General features: G+C 39.0%; 2 protein-coding genes across 12 annotated transcripts in view; both read right to left on the bottom strand.

Moving 5' to 3' along the window:
- Positions 1–14,435, bottom strand: part of Samuel (SAM-motif ubiquitously expressed punctatedly localized protein) — a 760,488-nt gene that overhangs the window by 478,190 nt on the left and 267,863 nt on the right. The window lies entirely within an intron of this gene.
- Positions 1–14,435, bottom strand: part of Myo31DF (Unconventional myosin ID) — a 79,075-nt gene that overhangs the window by 29,893 nt on the left and 34,747 nt on the right. For all 11 annotated transcript variants that reach the window (XM_065234213.1, XM_065234215.1, XM_065234214.1 and 8 more), the window contains exons 3-4: positions 11,524–11,826; positions 8,407–8,626 (exon numbers count right to left, since the gene is read on the bottom strand). In XM_065234213.1, the coding sequence (XP_065090285.1) occupies positions 8,407–8,626; positions 11,524–11,826 (523 nt within the window). The remainder of the gene's footprint in view (positions 1–8,406; positions 8,627–11,523; positions 11,827–14,435) is intronic.

Here is a 14,435-nt window from a genome sequence, read left to right as displayed (position 1 = left end):
GACATATCAACAGTTTTTCACCATGAAATATATCAGACAATATTCAAATACGTCTTACCTATCGCTAACCAAGTTCGAAGCAAAGTTTTATCAAGTAGGGGAATTTACGTATTCTCGGCAACCTAAGCAGCGACCTTCTTTCTATAGCCTTTTTCTCTATGGAACGCACACATATGCAGTATTGGTTTGTTTACAATCTTTTGCTGCCAGCTGCTCTAACAATTTCAGTCGAAAGAATTGTCGAAAACTGTTTTGAAACGCTTTTACAAAGCTCCAATCTTCTCTAGTGAGAGCGAGTATTGTCGGCAACCAGTTTTTCTTCGGCAACCGTTCCATTTGAACTGCATGTAAATCTGCTGTTCTATTATCGGCAACTCGAAATCAGCTACAATTTGTAGTGCGTGTGTTTCATTTCAAGAAAACCCTGCTAGATTGCTTTTTCTCAGTGGTAAAAATATAGTCAAATTGAAGCTGAAAGCATAAATAATCGTTTGCATGCATTCAGTGAAGTGTTTTCGTAAGAAAATCCAGTGAAAATAGTGTTTCAATTTGGGTTGCCGAAAATAGTCTGTCATGCCGAAGCCGTCATTTCCCCTACTAAGTATGTGAAATTACGATAGAAATCATTCCATATCGCAGTCATGGTTTTTAAGTGATAATCCAATGGAATCTATCAATCATCACATAAAATGAATAAATCTGCTGACATTGCTATGTTATAAGATGGATCCAATAAACGGTACATGTCGATTTGTTTCAGTGTATGTCGCTATATTCATAGTCTGGCGGATAGAATCTCGCAAACCAATTTTTTTTTTTTTCCTTTGGTTTGTTTTTTTCCGTCGATCTTGTTTTCCGTGCTGAGCACCAATGCTACCGACGTGCCAGGAAGGCAGCTCCCACACCTGGACCCTACCTATTGACCCATCAACTCATGAACCGGGGACCAACGGCTTTACTTCCCATCCGAAGGAAGGCGTGATCAGAGATGTTATGCCTCAGAACAGCCCGGCGGCGCCGACTGGGATTGAACCCAGGCCTGTTGGAGTGAGAGGTAATCACGCTTACCACTACACCACCGGCGCCGTTGTCGCAAACCAATTGAGAGCTGTCAAATAGCGGAACCAATCGAGCAAATCATGACCAACAAGAGCACAACAGCTATTGCGAACAAAACTTCGGAAACCCTTTTCTCGTGCCTCAAGGCTCGCCTACGCAAACTAACACCATCTTTGGGTAATTTGCGTTCGATTGACGAGGAACTAACGTTTTATTTATAAATTTGATAGTACCTTTTCAATTATTGGTCTAAAATAGATTGAATTGGATCAGCTTTTTGAAAGATCGAAATTCTATCCGCCAGCGCCAGACTATGAATACAGCGACTTCAATTCTTCCTCCCAGTTTAAAAGGTACACGGCCAATCAAACCAACTCAGCGACTGAGAATAATTGACTCAAAGAATTTTCTTTCCATACAGAATTTACTCAGATTTGGAAGAAACTGAAGTTACTCATAGCTTATGAGTAACTGCAGTTTCTTCCAAATCTAAGTAAATTTCGTATGGAAAAAAAATTCTCTGATTCAATTATTCTCAGTCGCTGAGTTGGTATGATTGGCCGTGTAGCGCGTGGTCTCATGCACACTTTTGTGCATCTGGAGAATACTATATGTTATCAATGGATGAACTTTATTTGTACTCTAGCGCCACCTAGCTAATCAATTCTGAACAACTATGCTAAAGATTGAATCGTTCTATCTGGTATAGTTCAAGGACTATAACTGGAATTATTCGCCGTGTACTCAGTACATAGAGTTCTCTACCACCGTTAGTATTAGTGAGAAGTTTAACTAATACATGCATTTTACTGGTTGAAAATAAAAAACAAACCGCTGTCAAGTCGAACACTTTGACAGCTGATTTCGTGGTTGAAAATAATAAACAAATCGATTTTACACGGTTACGCTCGCTAGGTTGTATTAGTGAGATCTTGCGTCGAGAAGTCAATGAAGCGACACGGACGAAAAAACTTTTAACTGACGCACACTAGCGGGTACATCATCGTGTAAAGTTGTTTATTATTTTCCTATGACTAACCTTACGAATATGCACGGCCAATGAGATCTTCCGAAATCTGAGTTTAGTTTACACATAAATCGCAAAAAGTGTAGGAACTCAGCGACTTTAATAAAAAATACCATAAACGAACGATAACCCCAATTATCGAACTATTCTACAAATGGTTTGGATGATACCCCGAACACGTCGTTAAGCGAATTAACCATAACAATTTGCCTCATGTTTTTCCAAGTTTTTCCCGGAAAAAAATCACAAATATGAGAGATTTACACGGCGAATGAGAGCGACCCACATTTGAGTAAAGTTCACTCATAATCGCCAAAAGTGCAGGTATGCAGAGATCAGTTAATTTGCCTTATGGTTTCCTGTGGAAGACCTCAAATATCTGCCGGAAGATTATTGACGAAAACTTTACTCATTCCAATAGTACCAATAGACTGAGTGAATTTAATCTTTACTTTTCTCATATTCCGGAGTTTGTTACTGGACAGACCTGGAAAAACCTGGAAAACATGGGGGGGTGCTTTAGCACCCCCCCCCCCATGCAACAGCTTTAGAGTTCCTTTTCTAGGTGTCGTTGTAAGCATCCAAATCGCATGTAAAGTTTTCATGGGAGATTCTTTTCGCTACATATCAATTTGATTAAGGCATATCAGGATTTAAAACCGAGTTGATACAAAAGAAATTTATTTAGGTTTTATTAAAAATGATTGAGAATCGAATGACTTTGTCTTCGATGTTTTGAACTTGTTTCTCGAATCAGAAACCAACAATAGTCACCCATCATTGCTTCATCCCAAAACCCTTGGTAACGACGTTCCATCATCTTCATTTGTTGGTTAAAACGTTCGCCGTTCTCATCACTCTCGTCACCAAGATTTTCCGGGAAAAAATCCATGTGAGAATGTAGGAAATGTATCTTCAAAGACATATTCACACCTGTGTTCAGTGAAATAAAAGGATTTGAAATTAATTATATGTAACAAACACAATATTTTTGATTTATACCTATTTTCTCATAATTTTTGAGCAATTCATCGACGGCTTCCTCATAATCTGGGCTTCTGAAATTTCCTAAAAAGGTTGTGACAACACGCTGGAACGATTTCCACGCTTCTTCCTCATCTGGTGTCAAAACTGTATTGAATGCGGAATCATTGAGCAGTTTTTTGATCTGTGGGCCAACAAATACACCTTCCTTTATCTTTGCGTCAGATAAATTTGGAAATACTGATTTCAAGTACTGGAATGCCGGCCCTTCTTTTTGCAACGCTTTGACGAAATTTTTGAATAGCCCAAGTTTTATATGTAGTGGTGGAAGTATTATGCGTTCTTTTACCACAAGAGGATCATTTTTAACGTTGTCTTTACCAATTGTGAAATTATCCCGTTTTGGCCAATCTTTTCGGACGTAGTGTTCCTTACGAGCTCGACTGTCCCATTTACACAAAAAACACATATATTTTGTGTATCCCTGTTGCAATCCAGTCAACATGGCAACCACTTTAAGATCGGAACAAATTTTCCAATTGTGTTGATTGTAATTTATCAAATTGAGCAATAGAGCCATTGATTCATACGTTTCCTTCATATTAACGGCATGAGCTAATGGAATAGAAGGTTTCTCATTCCCTTGATGCAGTAAAACGGCTTTCAAGCTCAACTTGCTGCTATCGATGAATAAACGCCATTCAGCTGGATCATATGGCTCACCAAACTCTTCAAACAAGCCGTTTACGTCATGGCAAAAACATGCCTTGTCCTTTGTAGAATAATATTTGTCAAATTTCTTGTGACGATTCCTGTGACAAGAAATTTTGACCTCCTTGCTCAGCATGTTGTGTTCTTTCAAGCGTGATGCCAGCAATTCGGATTTCTCCTTCGATAAGTCGAGATCTCGCACCAAATCATTAAATTCGGATTGTGTAAACAGTTTTGGGTTTCTTTCCAATTCCACCTCGAAGTCTTCCTCGCATTCCTCCTTGAATTCCTCCTCACTTTTTGTAACGGTCGATTCAACAGAGGGCGCTCGTTTCCGCTTTGGATAAACAGGATACGGGACCGAACTTGAATGTGGAACAGGTTTTGTCATAGAAGCCACTTGTGGATACTCAACTGTTTTGTGACGTCCTTGTTGCTTAACTTTTGTCAAGCAGAAATAACAATCCGTTGCATGACAAAACGGTCGACGCCATATGGTGGGCATGTCAAAGGACAAATAGCGACTGACAGATAACAAATAAGTGAGTTAGTAAGTAAGTTAGATGAAGTAAGATAATTTCGATCAGGAAAGAACAAAGCACTACCATGCTGTACATAAATTGTTTATATGAAAGTTATTCAAAAAATCAATTTACCTTGCGCCTGACATCCACCTAGCCAAGCACGTTTTGCACGAACTACATAATACTTTTGGAATCCACGGTTGATTAAAACAAAATTTTTATGGAAAATTCGCAGGAAAAATAAAAAAAAAATGCTGTAAATTTTTAAATGACTTCAAAATTAAATTTTTAATTTAGACATAATATTCTAGTGACTGATAGCAAATTTATTTAGCTTCACTTTCAGAAAAAAGATTTAAAATTGGTGCACTAGTTCCAAAGATATTGACATTTTAGTAATCGTACTTTCGTCCAAAATTCAAAAAATCAAAATTTTTGTACATCTCAAAAATGGCTCTACTTTAATTTTTTCTGACCACGGCATTGAATTCAGCGTAGGATTTTGCATTAGAAACGTTGGTCAACCACTAAAGTTCACACTTTTTATGTTGTTTTGTAAACTAGTGTTATTAGGTATCCAAATTATAGTCATCCGTAAATTTATTATTGAATATATGGATGAAATTATCTATTATTGAATAACTATTATTTACGATAATTACATGAAATAAATAAAATATAAACTACAAACAAAACGTGACTCCTAAAATCTCAAAAAGATATTCTCACAAATATATTTCACGCCACCAGGAATCTCAAAACCATTAGACGTTATAATGATCCTCTGCACATGTTAGACACAAGAAGAGGCTAAAAAGCAAGCGTCCGACAAACAAAACCCGTCAAATCCACTTGCAGTCACAATCAACGATTCTACGAATCGCGAGCGCTCACGAATCTTAAAGGGTGTCCACGATGAAATTGCCACACTATGAAATTGCTCTAACTTTTTAACCGTTGGGTAGAATTTAATGAAAATTTGGGTGGATTTAGTTCATAGTGCATTATTTACATCCTGCAAGTTTTAAAGTCCTGTGATCAAAACTCGCGGAAATGGAGTCGAAAGAACAGCTCGTGCGTGATAAAATCTTGCGCATTCATCACGAGAACAAGGATCTCTCGCATCGTTCCATCGCTAAAACGTTGGGAATCGCGAATTCCACGGTGTCGCGAGTGATTAAGCGGTTCGAGGAACGGTTGACCACCGATCGGAAGCCCAGAAGTGAAGGAAAAAGTATTCCGAAATCCGAACGCCTCCGTTAGGGATGTGGCTAAGAAGCTGCACCTAAGCCGAAGTTTTGTCCAGAAGGCCAAAACTAAGGCTGGGCTTCGAACGTTCAAGGTACAAAAGGCCCCTAATCGCGACGAGAAGCAGAACAAGTCCGCCAAAACCCGTGCCAGGAAGTTGTACCTCAACATGCTGACGAAAGTTGAATGCTGCATCATGGACGACGAAACATATGTGAAGGCCGACTTCAAACAGATCCCCGGCAACCTGTTTTTCACGGCCAAGGATAAGTTCAGCGTTCCGGAGCATGTCCGCACTCAGAAGATGTCCAAATTTGCGAAGAAATTCCTGGTTTGGCAAGCCATCTGCACGTGCGGGAAGCGGAGTGCACCTTTCGTGACCCAGGACACGATGAACGGACAGGTGTACATAAAATAGTGCCTCCAGAAGCGGCTGCTTCCTCTCCTGAAGGCCCACAACGTCCCAACAATCTTCTGGCCGGATTTGGCCTCATGCCACTACTCCAAGGACGTGCTGAAGTGTGGTATGCGGACAATAAGGTCAATTTCGTGCCGCAAATGTTCAACCCTCCCAACACTCCGGAGCTCCGCCCCATCGAGAAGTACTGGGCGATTATGAAGCAGCACCTTCTTAAACGACCTAAGGTAGTGAAGACAGTCGAGGAACTGAAGAAAGTATGGGTTTACATGCAAAAAACGGTTGATTCACAGGTTGTGCAGAATCTTATGGCCGGGGTTAAGGCCAAGGTGCGGGCATTTGCGTATGGACTGTAAATAAAATACGAGTAAAATGGTAAAATGAAGTTTAATAGTTATTTCTCAGTCCCTGAAAATTTGATGGCAATCGGATGAAAACTCGAATTTTGCGAATCAATTTTGTGTGTGGCAATTTCATCGTGGACACCCTTTATTCTGTCACGGCATGAGCCAACAATGCCAGACCTAAAACATCCGTCTCCAACGCTCCACTATGAAGCATAAGATTAGGCCCGCCCACCAACGTCCAGGTTAAAAACTAGCCAAGGGGAGGGTGATATAAGCCCTTTTCATATGGAATTCTCGATTAATCCAAGTGATTAGTTGCTGATTAGTTGCTGATTAGACAAAATTGAATCATAAATTGAGCTTCAGGTTCTGAGATGATTTTGAGCTTCACTGGTTTAGTTTTGTGTAAAAATGGTACGTTAAAAAAATCAGTTCAGACATGAAAAAGTATGTATGAACGGATGGTAGTAAACATAATTACCTAGCATTAACCAGATTTAAATAAATTGCTCCATTTGCAAAATAAAAGCATTTTAAGATTGCACTTGTATACCTCACCGTGTAAAATTTTGAAACCATCATCATGTTGTAAAATCAAATTATCGATGCACTGCTGATTTGATTTGTGATTTTTTATCTGCATAATTTCTAGTTTCGATCCCATGCCATCTGGGGTGTACTGATTTCGTTGTTGCTTGCTAATCCTCGGATCCACAGCTGCTGTTGATGAGCTTATCAACGACAGGCAAACACACCCTAGTTAGTGGTGTATTGAAATTTCTGTAAACCTTTTCATACATGAATTCAATATTTATTTATCATAACCATCAACCAGTCAGCCGTGTAGGTGTAATAGAGGTCAAAAAGGTATCAATTTTCCTCATTGGGTTCCAATTGGCGAGAATCCCACCACGCATGCTATCACGGGTTATTAAATATGTAAATAGACGTAAACTTGAAGAACTACAATGGTAAACATTTGCTGCGTCGCGGCCATCGGTCTTCTCGTTCATTTACCGGTAGATTGCTTCTTCCGATGAAATGCCGAATATGTTGATAAATAATATAAACATTGTCATCTGTCACCTGGTGTGTCTCGCACTCTTTTTAACCAGCGATGCAAATCGATAACAAGGAGATTATAAATGTGCATCGATGGCAATCTTTGTTGTTCTTTGTCAAAGTTCAAAGTTACGATGATATCAGTATTTAAATATTTATTGATGAATATTTGTAAAGAATACTAAAGTCTATGTGACATATCGAAATTAAAAGAAATTTAGTATGGCACCTTTATAGATTACTATCATATGACCGATGAAGAAATAATCTTAAATGTAAGTATCGATCGATAAATATTTTTAAATGTGTACATCGAAATCAAAAGTAAAGAATTGCCGACATAAATCTTTATTTCTGTATGAAGAACTTTGAAGAAGTTTCACGAACAGTTGGTCGGGAAAGTCTCAGATAAGGTACACCATGGCAAGTTGAAACGCGTGGAAGACTTGAAACGCAAGGCGTATTTCGTAGTGGAAGTGAAGAATCAGTGGGCGCTACCACACAATTCCACTAAAATATAATCACAGTTAATATTCACTTCAACTAAGAGATACACCTTCCGTTTAAACATGCCCCAGTGTACCATTTAGAAATATTTCACAAACATCTTTTGAGTGCTAATTACAGTACGTAAAATTACTGGAGTGAATTGAATGCATACTTGGAGTGGTTTGTCACATGCAAAGCTCGTGATAAAATTCCCTTACGACTCATAGCAACGATTGCTTTATTATACTGATAATTACAAGTGATATCATTGATACTTGCGATCCATTGGTATTTGCCGTTTGCAAATGTTATCTACAAAAGTACAGTGTAATTAAAACCCTACTGCAGGTATATAAAGATTGCGGTTCTATTGCTGTGGCTCGATAGCTTTCCAAGCACCAAAAGGCTTGATTTATTAGTAAATATGCCTTGGCACCAGGTCTATTGACTCTATGTTCAAATACTGACTGATATGAATCATATGTTGTTCCCCTCTAGGAACTAGAAGTTTGCCAAAAAATAAAAAATAAACTTTACCTGATAGAAACAGTGGAAGTTTCGCTCGCCCGGATGCTGCTGGATGACCCGCGATTTTTCCAGCAAATAGTTCGTTATGATACCGCCTACCGGATCGCCTTTGTAGTCGAACTCGATGTCCATGTACTTGCCGAAGCGGCTGCTGTTGTCGTTTCGGTTGGTTTTTGCATTGCCGAAACATTCCAGGATGGCGTTGCTCTGGATGAGAACATTTTTTACCCTGAAAGAGTTATGATCAGTATGAAAATAGATTTTTTTCAGGCGAAATGCTCACAATAGACTCTTCTTTTTATTGTTTAAGCATTCGATTGTATTGCTTAACACACATTGACTTTTACGATCATAACATTTTAATTGATAATTGATTAAGACTTTTCCAAATAAAAAAATAATGTTATTTGCTTACACGATTCATTATAATTTACACTCAAAAAATTTCACACGTCCTCATCATGTAGCTCACACTTAATTTTGCACTTATTGTGAAACACATCCATTTCATGTGTGAATCTTATGCTTTGAACCATGCCTCAGAACTATTAGTTCGAATTGTGACGCACTTGGATTATATGTGCCTTACATGCTGTTATCAATAGCTTTGCACATCATAGTTCAATTTTCTACAATATTCTACTTTATCGACTCAAAAATTAAATCGACAAATATGTAAAACAAAGCTGCCTGAGGGCAGAGCAAACACATGCCTTTTACTTAATGGGTCTGATTTGGGAATTGATCCTGGACTGTTGGGGTGGTGCTGCTGCAGTTGCCTTCGTTCGATCTCACTGACCCATGGTTGTTCTCATATGTGAGGCTGGTTGATAAGTATGAAGTCACAACTCATGTTTTCAATGTTTACCTTGCAGAACAAGCATTTCACATCGCATTGAAATGCAAAACACTTCAAATCCATCTGTTTTGAACAGTGGTGCGACGCAATGTGCAATACACTTGAATTGATAGAGAAAGATTATCAACATTTCATAGTTTGAAACACAAGAAATCAACGTGTAGAACAAATTGAACCATGGTGAAATACACTTAAAATAAATGTGATTGTGTATATGAAATATCAAGTGTTCAAACACATCGATCAGACGTGTGGAGTTTTTTGAGTGTACAAATTTGTACTATAGCACAACTTTTCAAAGAAAACCTTGTTTTGTGTCCTCTACATTTTTTTTTACAACAACAATAATAATAATAAAGTCTGGAACGCGCAAAAATTGGTCAACTTCAAATTGGTGTATTTCTGTTAAAAATGCATAAAAAACCTGGAATGCTGCATTCGGAAGTTGAGTGTATATACAATGGTTGCTATGATGAGTTTTCACCGTTTGCTCTCCAGTTTTCAAAATGAAGTCCAAGCAAGAGGAGCAGCATGTCAAAATTTTGCTCGCGCAGCAAGAGAATCCGACGTTCTCACACGCCAAGTTGGCAAATTGCTGGATGTGGCCAAATCGACCGTGACAAACGTTTTAAAAGTGTTCGGGGAGCGTCTGTCGACCACCAGGAAGCCTGGAAGCGGCGGCAATCGTAATCCGGACGTGGCAGCGACGACGAAGAAGGTGGCGGTGAAATATAAGCGGAATCCTAACCTCTCCATCCGGGACGTCGCTGGCAAGCTCAATGTCTCCCATACTACTGTGCAGCGGGCCAAGAAACGAGCCGGGTTGTCGACGTTTAAGAAGGTGAAGGTGGCGAACCGAGATTACAAACAAAACACGTCGGCAAAGCAGCGGTCCCGAAAGTTGTATACGAATCTGCTCACAAAGTTCGACTGTGTCGTCATGGACGACGAAACTTATGTGAAGGCGGATTTCAAGTAGCTTCCGGGACAGGAGTTTTATACCGCATCAGGAAAAGAGAAGGTAGCTGAAATTTTCAAAACCATTAAACTATCGAAGTCCCCGAAAAAATATTTCGTCTAGCAGGCCATATACACGTGTGGTCTAAAAAGCGGCAGAACCAACAATCAGGAGATCTACGTCCAGAAGTGCTTGGAAAAGCGGCTGCTACCATTCCTAAAGCAACATAATAGACCTGTGCTGTTCTGGCCGGAAAAAGGAAATCGAGTGGTACGATGCGAACAACGTGGTTGTGGTACCAAAAGACCACAACCCTTCCAACAGCCCAGAACTCCGCCCTATCGAACGGTATTGAGCCTTGGTCAAACGGAATCTCAAAAAACTAATAAATCCATGGAAAAACGAGCAGCAGTTTAAATCTTACTGGCGTTCGGCGGCGAATGAGGTCGATGAGACCACTGTGCAAAATTTAATGGAAGGCGTTAAGCGGAAGGCACGGCACTTCGGATTTGGCAAACCAAAAGAATAAACGAACATTTTTTTCTTTAAATATATGAATTGAACTGCCAGAAGAAAAATAAGAAGATTTTTGTGATATGAATTTTGACTGAAAGAAACGATTTTTTTTCGAAGGGTGTATTCGACAAAAATGGACACACATCAACAGCTGTATCTATTTAACTATTATACCAACTAATTTTAAATTTTCAGAGAATGTCCTTTAGAGAGTACTAAACTAGTAAAACATATGCCATGATTCAAATACGAGCTTTGGCTTAGGTTTTAATCAAGAAAACAAAATGTTGCCTTGAAATGTTCTTACAGCGATGAAAAAAAAATACATTTTGCTAATTAATCTCATGGTTATATTACTCGAGATGGAGCAACTTTTAGACCTTCATAAAAATTGCATGTGTACGTTATGGACCAACCAATCTTCACTGAAATCATTTGGTATAATAGTTACGTGTGTGCCATTATTTCGAATACACCTCTTATTACATGTAATGCTGACATTTTGTGACGCGGCTTATGAGCATGGCAAAAATGCTGGCGGCTTTGTAAAAGTTTTCAAAGGGGCAATTAGCGAAAGCTGATTTTTTTAAATTTGATTGTCCGAGGAGAGCGCCATATGGTTCCCATAGTTATTTCGGACGGGTAAACAATTCGTTGAACACTTTTCGGTGAAATAACTCGTTATTTCGTAGGGAATCGTTAAGGATAGTAATGTTTTTGATAGGAAGCGTCTATTAACCAACAAAGGGCACCCATTTTTCATTTGTTTTGTTTGGAATATTCAACCACTTACCTTTCAATATCGTTCTGCTTGCCCTGGTTGGTAACGGCGGCAATGTATTTCATTATGATTTTCGAAGCCTCGGTTTTGCCGGCACCGGATTCGCCGGAAATCATGATGCATGTATCTTGGTTCCTTTGTTTGTGCACCCGGTAGGCGGCATCGGCGATGGCAAATATGTGTGGCATATTTTCGAACAGCTCTCGACCTTTATAACGGCTGACCTGTTCCGGGCCATAGATGTTCATCTCTCGGTAGGGATTCATCGAGATGCATACCTCGCCGATGTATGTGTAGATTTTTCCAGCTTGAAACCTGCGGAATGGAAACGATAAAATAGAGAATGTGGTTCAATCGACAAAGGATAACAAATTTGTGGTATACGGGGAATGTGAGCAACATGAGAATTAAACAATTTACACTGGCATTTATACTAGCAAACGTTAGCATATTGTGGGGGAAAGTAGAGAAGTTGTTCGACTGGACATGGAATGTCAAGCGTTTTTATTTTGGAATCAATTCTGCGCTACAGCAATATTCTCTATTGATACTTCGTAATTTAGATGAATCTACAGCTGTTCTTAATAACGCTTTGAAAACGTGTACCAATCAACTAGTTGAGCAAAAGTTTGTTTCTTTGAAAAACTCGAACAGCTGGTACAATTTGGATCTTTTGCTTTTTAAACGGAAAAGGGACAAATGGTTCAAAAAGTTTTGTAGATCAAATAATGACAATCATTGGAATAGATACACATTCGCGCGTAATAAGTATTCACAATCGATAAAGAAAACTCGTTGTGAATTATGCACAAAGGAAGATTGATCAGCATCAAAACAACAGCAAAGAATCATGATGAATGTGGGCGAGAGAAAGAAGGATTAGTAATTTCCATTTCCACTAGAGTATTAGTACAAGACACTGAAGAAGTCTGCATATTGTAGACGAAATGCGCGTATCTGTCAAGGATAAGCAAATAAGGTAGTGGAATTAAATGGAAATTACTAATCCCTCTCTCTCTCATTAAACAGCAGAGTCATGGAAAATTTTGAAATCTTTATTAAAACCTAGTAATTGCAAACCGCGGTCCATAACTTTTAATGGCACATTAGAACAGTCAGAACAAGTAATTGCATCTAAGTATAATGATTATTTTGTCGACAGTTTTTAATTGATTAATCAATCTATTGAATTGGTCGATGAACCTGACGAAATAATACGTTTAATAAAAAATAATAAAAAAAACTGAATTATCCACCACATCACTGGATAGTAGCTGAATTGTTTACCACATCGCTGCTCAACCTCCGTTTTACCCACCCCTGAAAGAAATGTACGTAAAACAGAAGCGAGGCATAGCGATCTTGTTTTCACGTACGGGCACGCTGGGATTTTACCACGTGCAGACCAATGAGCTGGATTACCAAGGTGAAGCAATCACTCACACAACCACTGTACGATACACGCAAGTACACGCAAGTAGTGACGTCACTACTTGCGTTTACGTTGATTTTTTGGTTTACTAATACAACCCTATTTCACGATCTGCGCCACCTCTCTCTGTACCTCATTGCGTGCAGACAACACTCTTTTTGGGCTTCTATGGCGAATGAGCGACACAAAACAAGCAAGGAAAATATGCCTTCGTTCTACTAAAGCCACCGCATGCTAAGTTCTCCCAGTCTGAGCACTTATGCTTGTGCACCAGAAACGCTCGTATTTACACCCAGATCAGTTGTATATGTATTGAAGTCCCGTAAGCATAATTGCCGCTGTGTTAGTGTTTATTTTGTGCACTTCTATCTTTGCACAGTTTAAAGAGAAGATAATAAATTGGCACGTATAGACTACGTCGCATTTGAGTTTCTCTCTGAATTGATTGAATCTTGGAGAGCCGTCATTCGTTGTATACCTACCTACACGCAAACATCGAATTTTTAAATTTTTAAATTTTCTCACTACCATGTCTGCATTTCTCGATGAACATTTCAAATGGTCCTATCTGCTTTGATCGATTCTCTTCATCGACTTTCTCTTCATCGACTTTCTCTTTTCATAACCACTGCTATGCAAACAGATTTCGCGCTAATTCTACCACATAGTTTGATAAAGGAGGTTCTTATCTAGCGTCCAAAACGTCAAATACAGCAGGGAAAGTTTTTGCAGCTGAGTTATTAACGAAAGAGAAAGTCGATGAAGAGAATCGATCAAAGCAGATAGGACCATTTGAAATGTTCATCGAGATTTCATTCAGTAGCCTCAGAGCATTGATGGAATATTGTTCATAGCATAGTGCAAAATTAAATAGGAATCATGGAACAGGATATTGTTGATGACCTCCTGAAAAGACCGTTTGCCAGAAGGTGAGTAACGATGACAAATATCATAAACATGAGACTTAAAAAGAAAATCAATGTTTCTATGCAAAATAGTAAGCAAAACTGTTTCCCATCATCATTTCGTTTATTTTTTATGCAGGTACCCCCGTCGAAAGATTTGTATCCCATTTTTTTTTATTATGCATCAAAATTGGCTTCTACTGTTACAGACAAAATATAAATAAAATAGGTGCACAACTAGTGAATTTTCTCACGTGACGCCACTGGTATTAGCGAAGTGTACAGATACGATTGTTGGATCTTAAACGCGCTTTTGAAACAATTTCTAGGCCCTTATTGCTAAGATCAATCAAGCGCTTTGGAATTACGAGTACTGCATATAAATGGTTTGAAAGTTACTTGTCTGACAGAGCTCAACGGACTGTTTTTAATGATTCTGTTTAGCGGCGCCGGTGGTGTAGTGGTAAGCGTGATTACCTCTCACCCCAGCAGGCCTGGGTTCAATCCCAGTCGGCGCCGCTGGGATGTTCTGAGGCATAACATCTCTGATCACGCCTTCCTTCGGAAGGGAAGTAAAGCCGTTGGTC

Source organism: Ochlerotatus camptorhynchus, unplaced genomic scaffold, assembly GCF_037179485.1.
Source record: "Ochlerotatus camptorhynchus isolate MF236.1 unplaced genomic scaffold, CSIRO-AGI_Acam_v1.1 ptg000432l, whole genome shotgun sequence".
Classification (NCBI taxonomy): domain Eukaryota; kingdom Metazoa; phylum Arthropoda; class Insecta; order Diptera; family Culicidae; genus Ochlerotatus; species Ochlerotatus camptorhynchus.
This window is presented reverse-complemented; position numbering and strand designations above follow the sequence as displayed.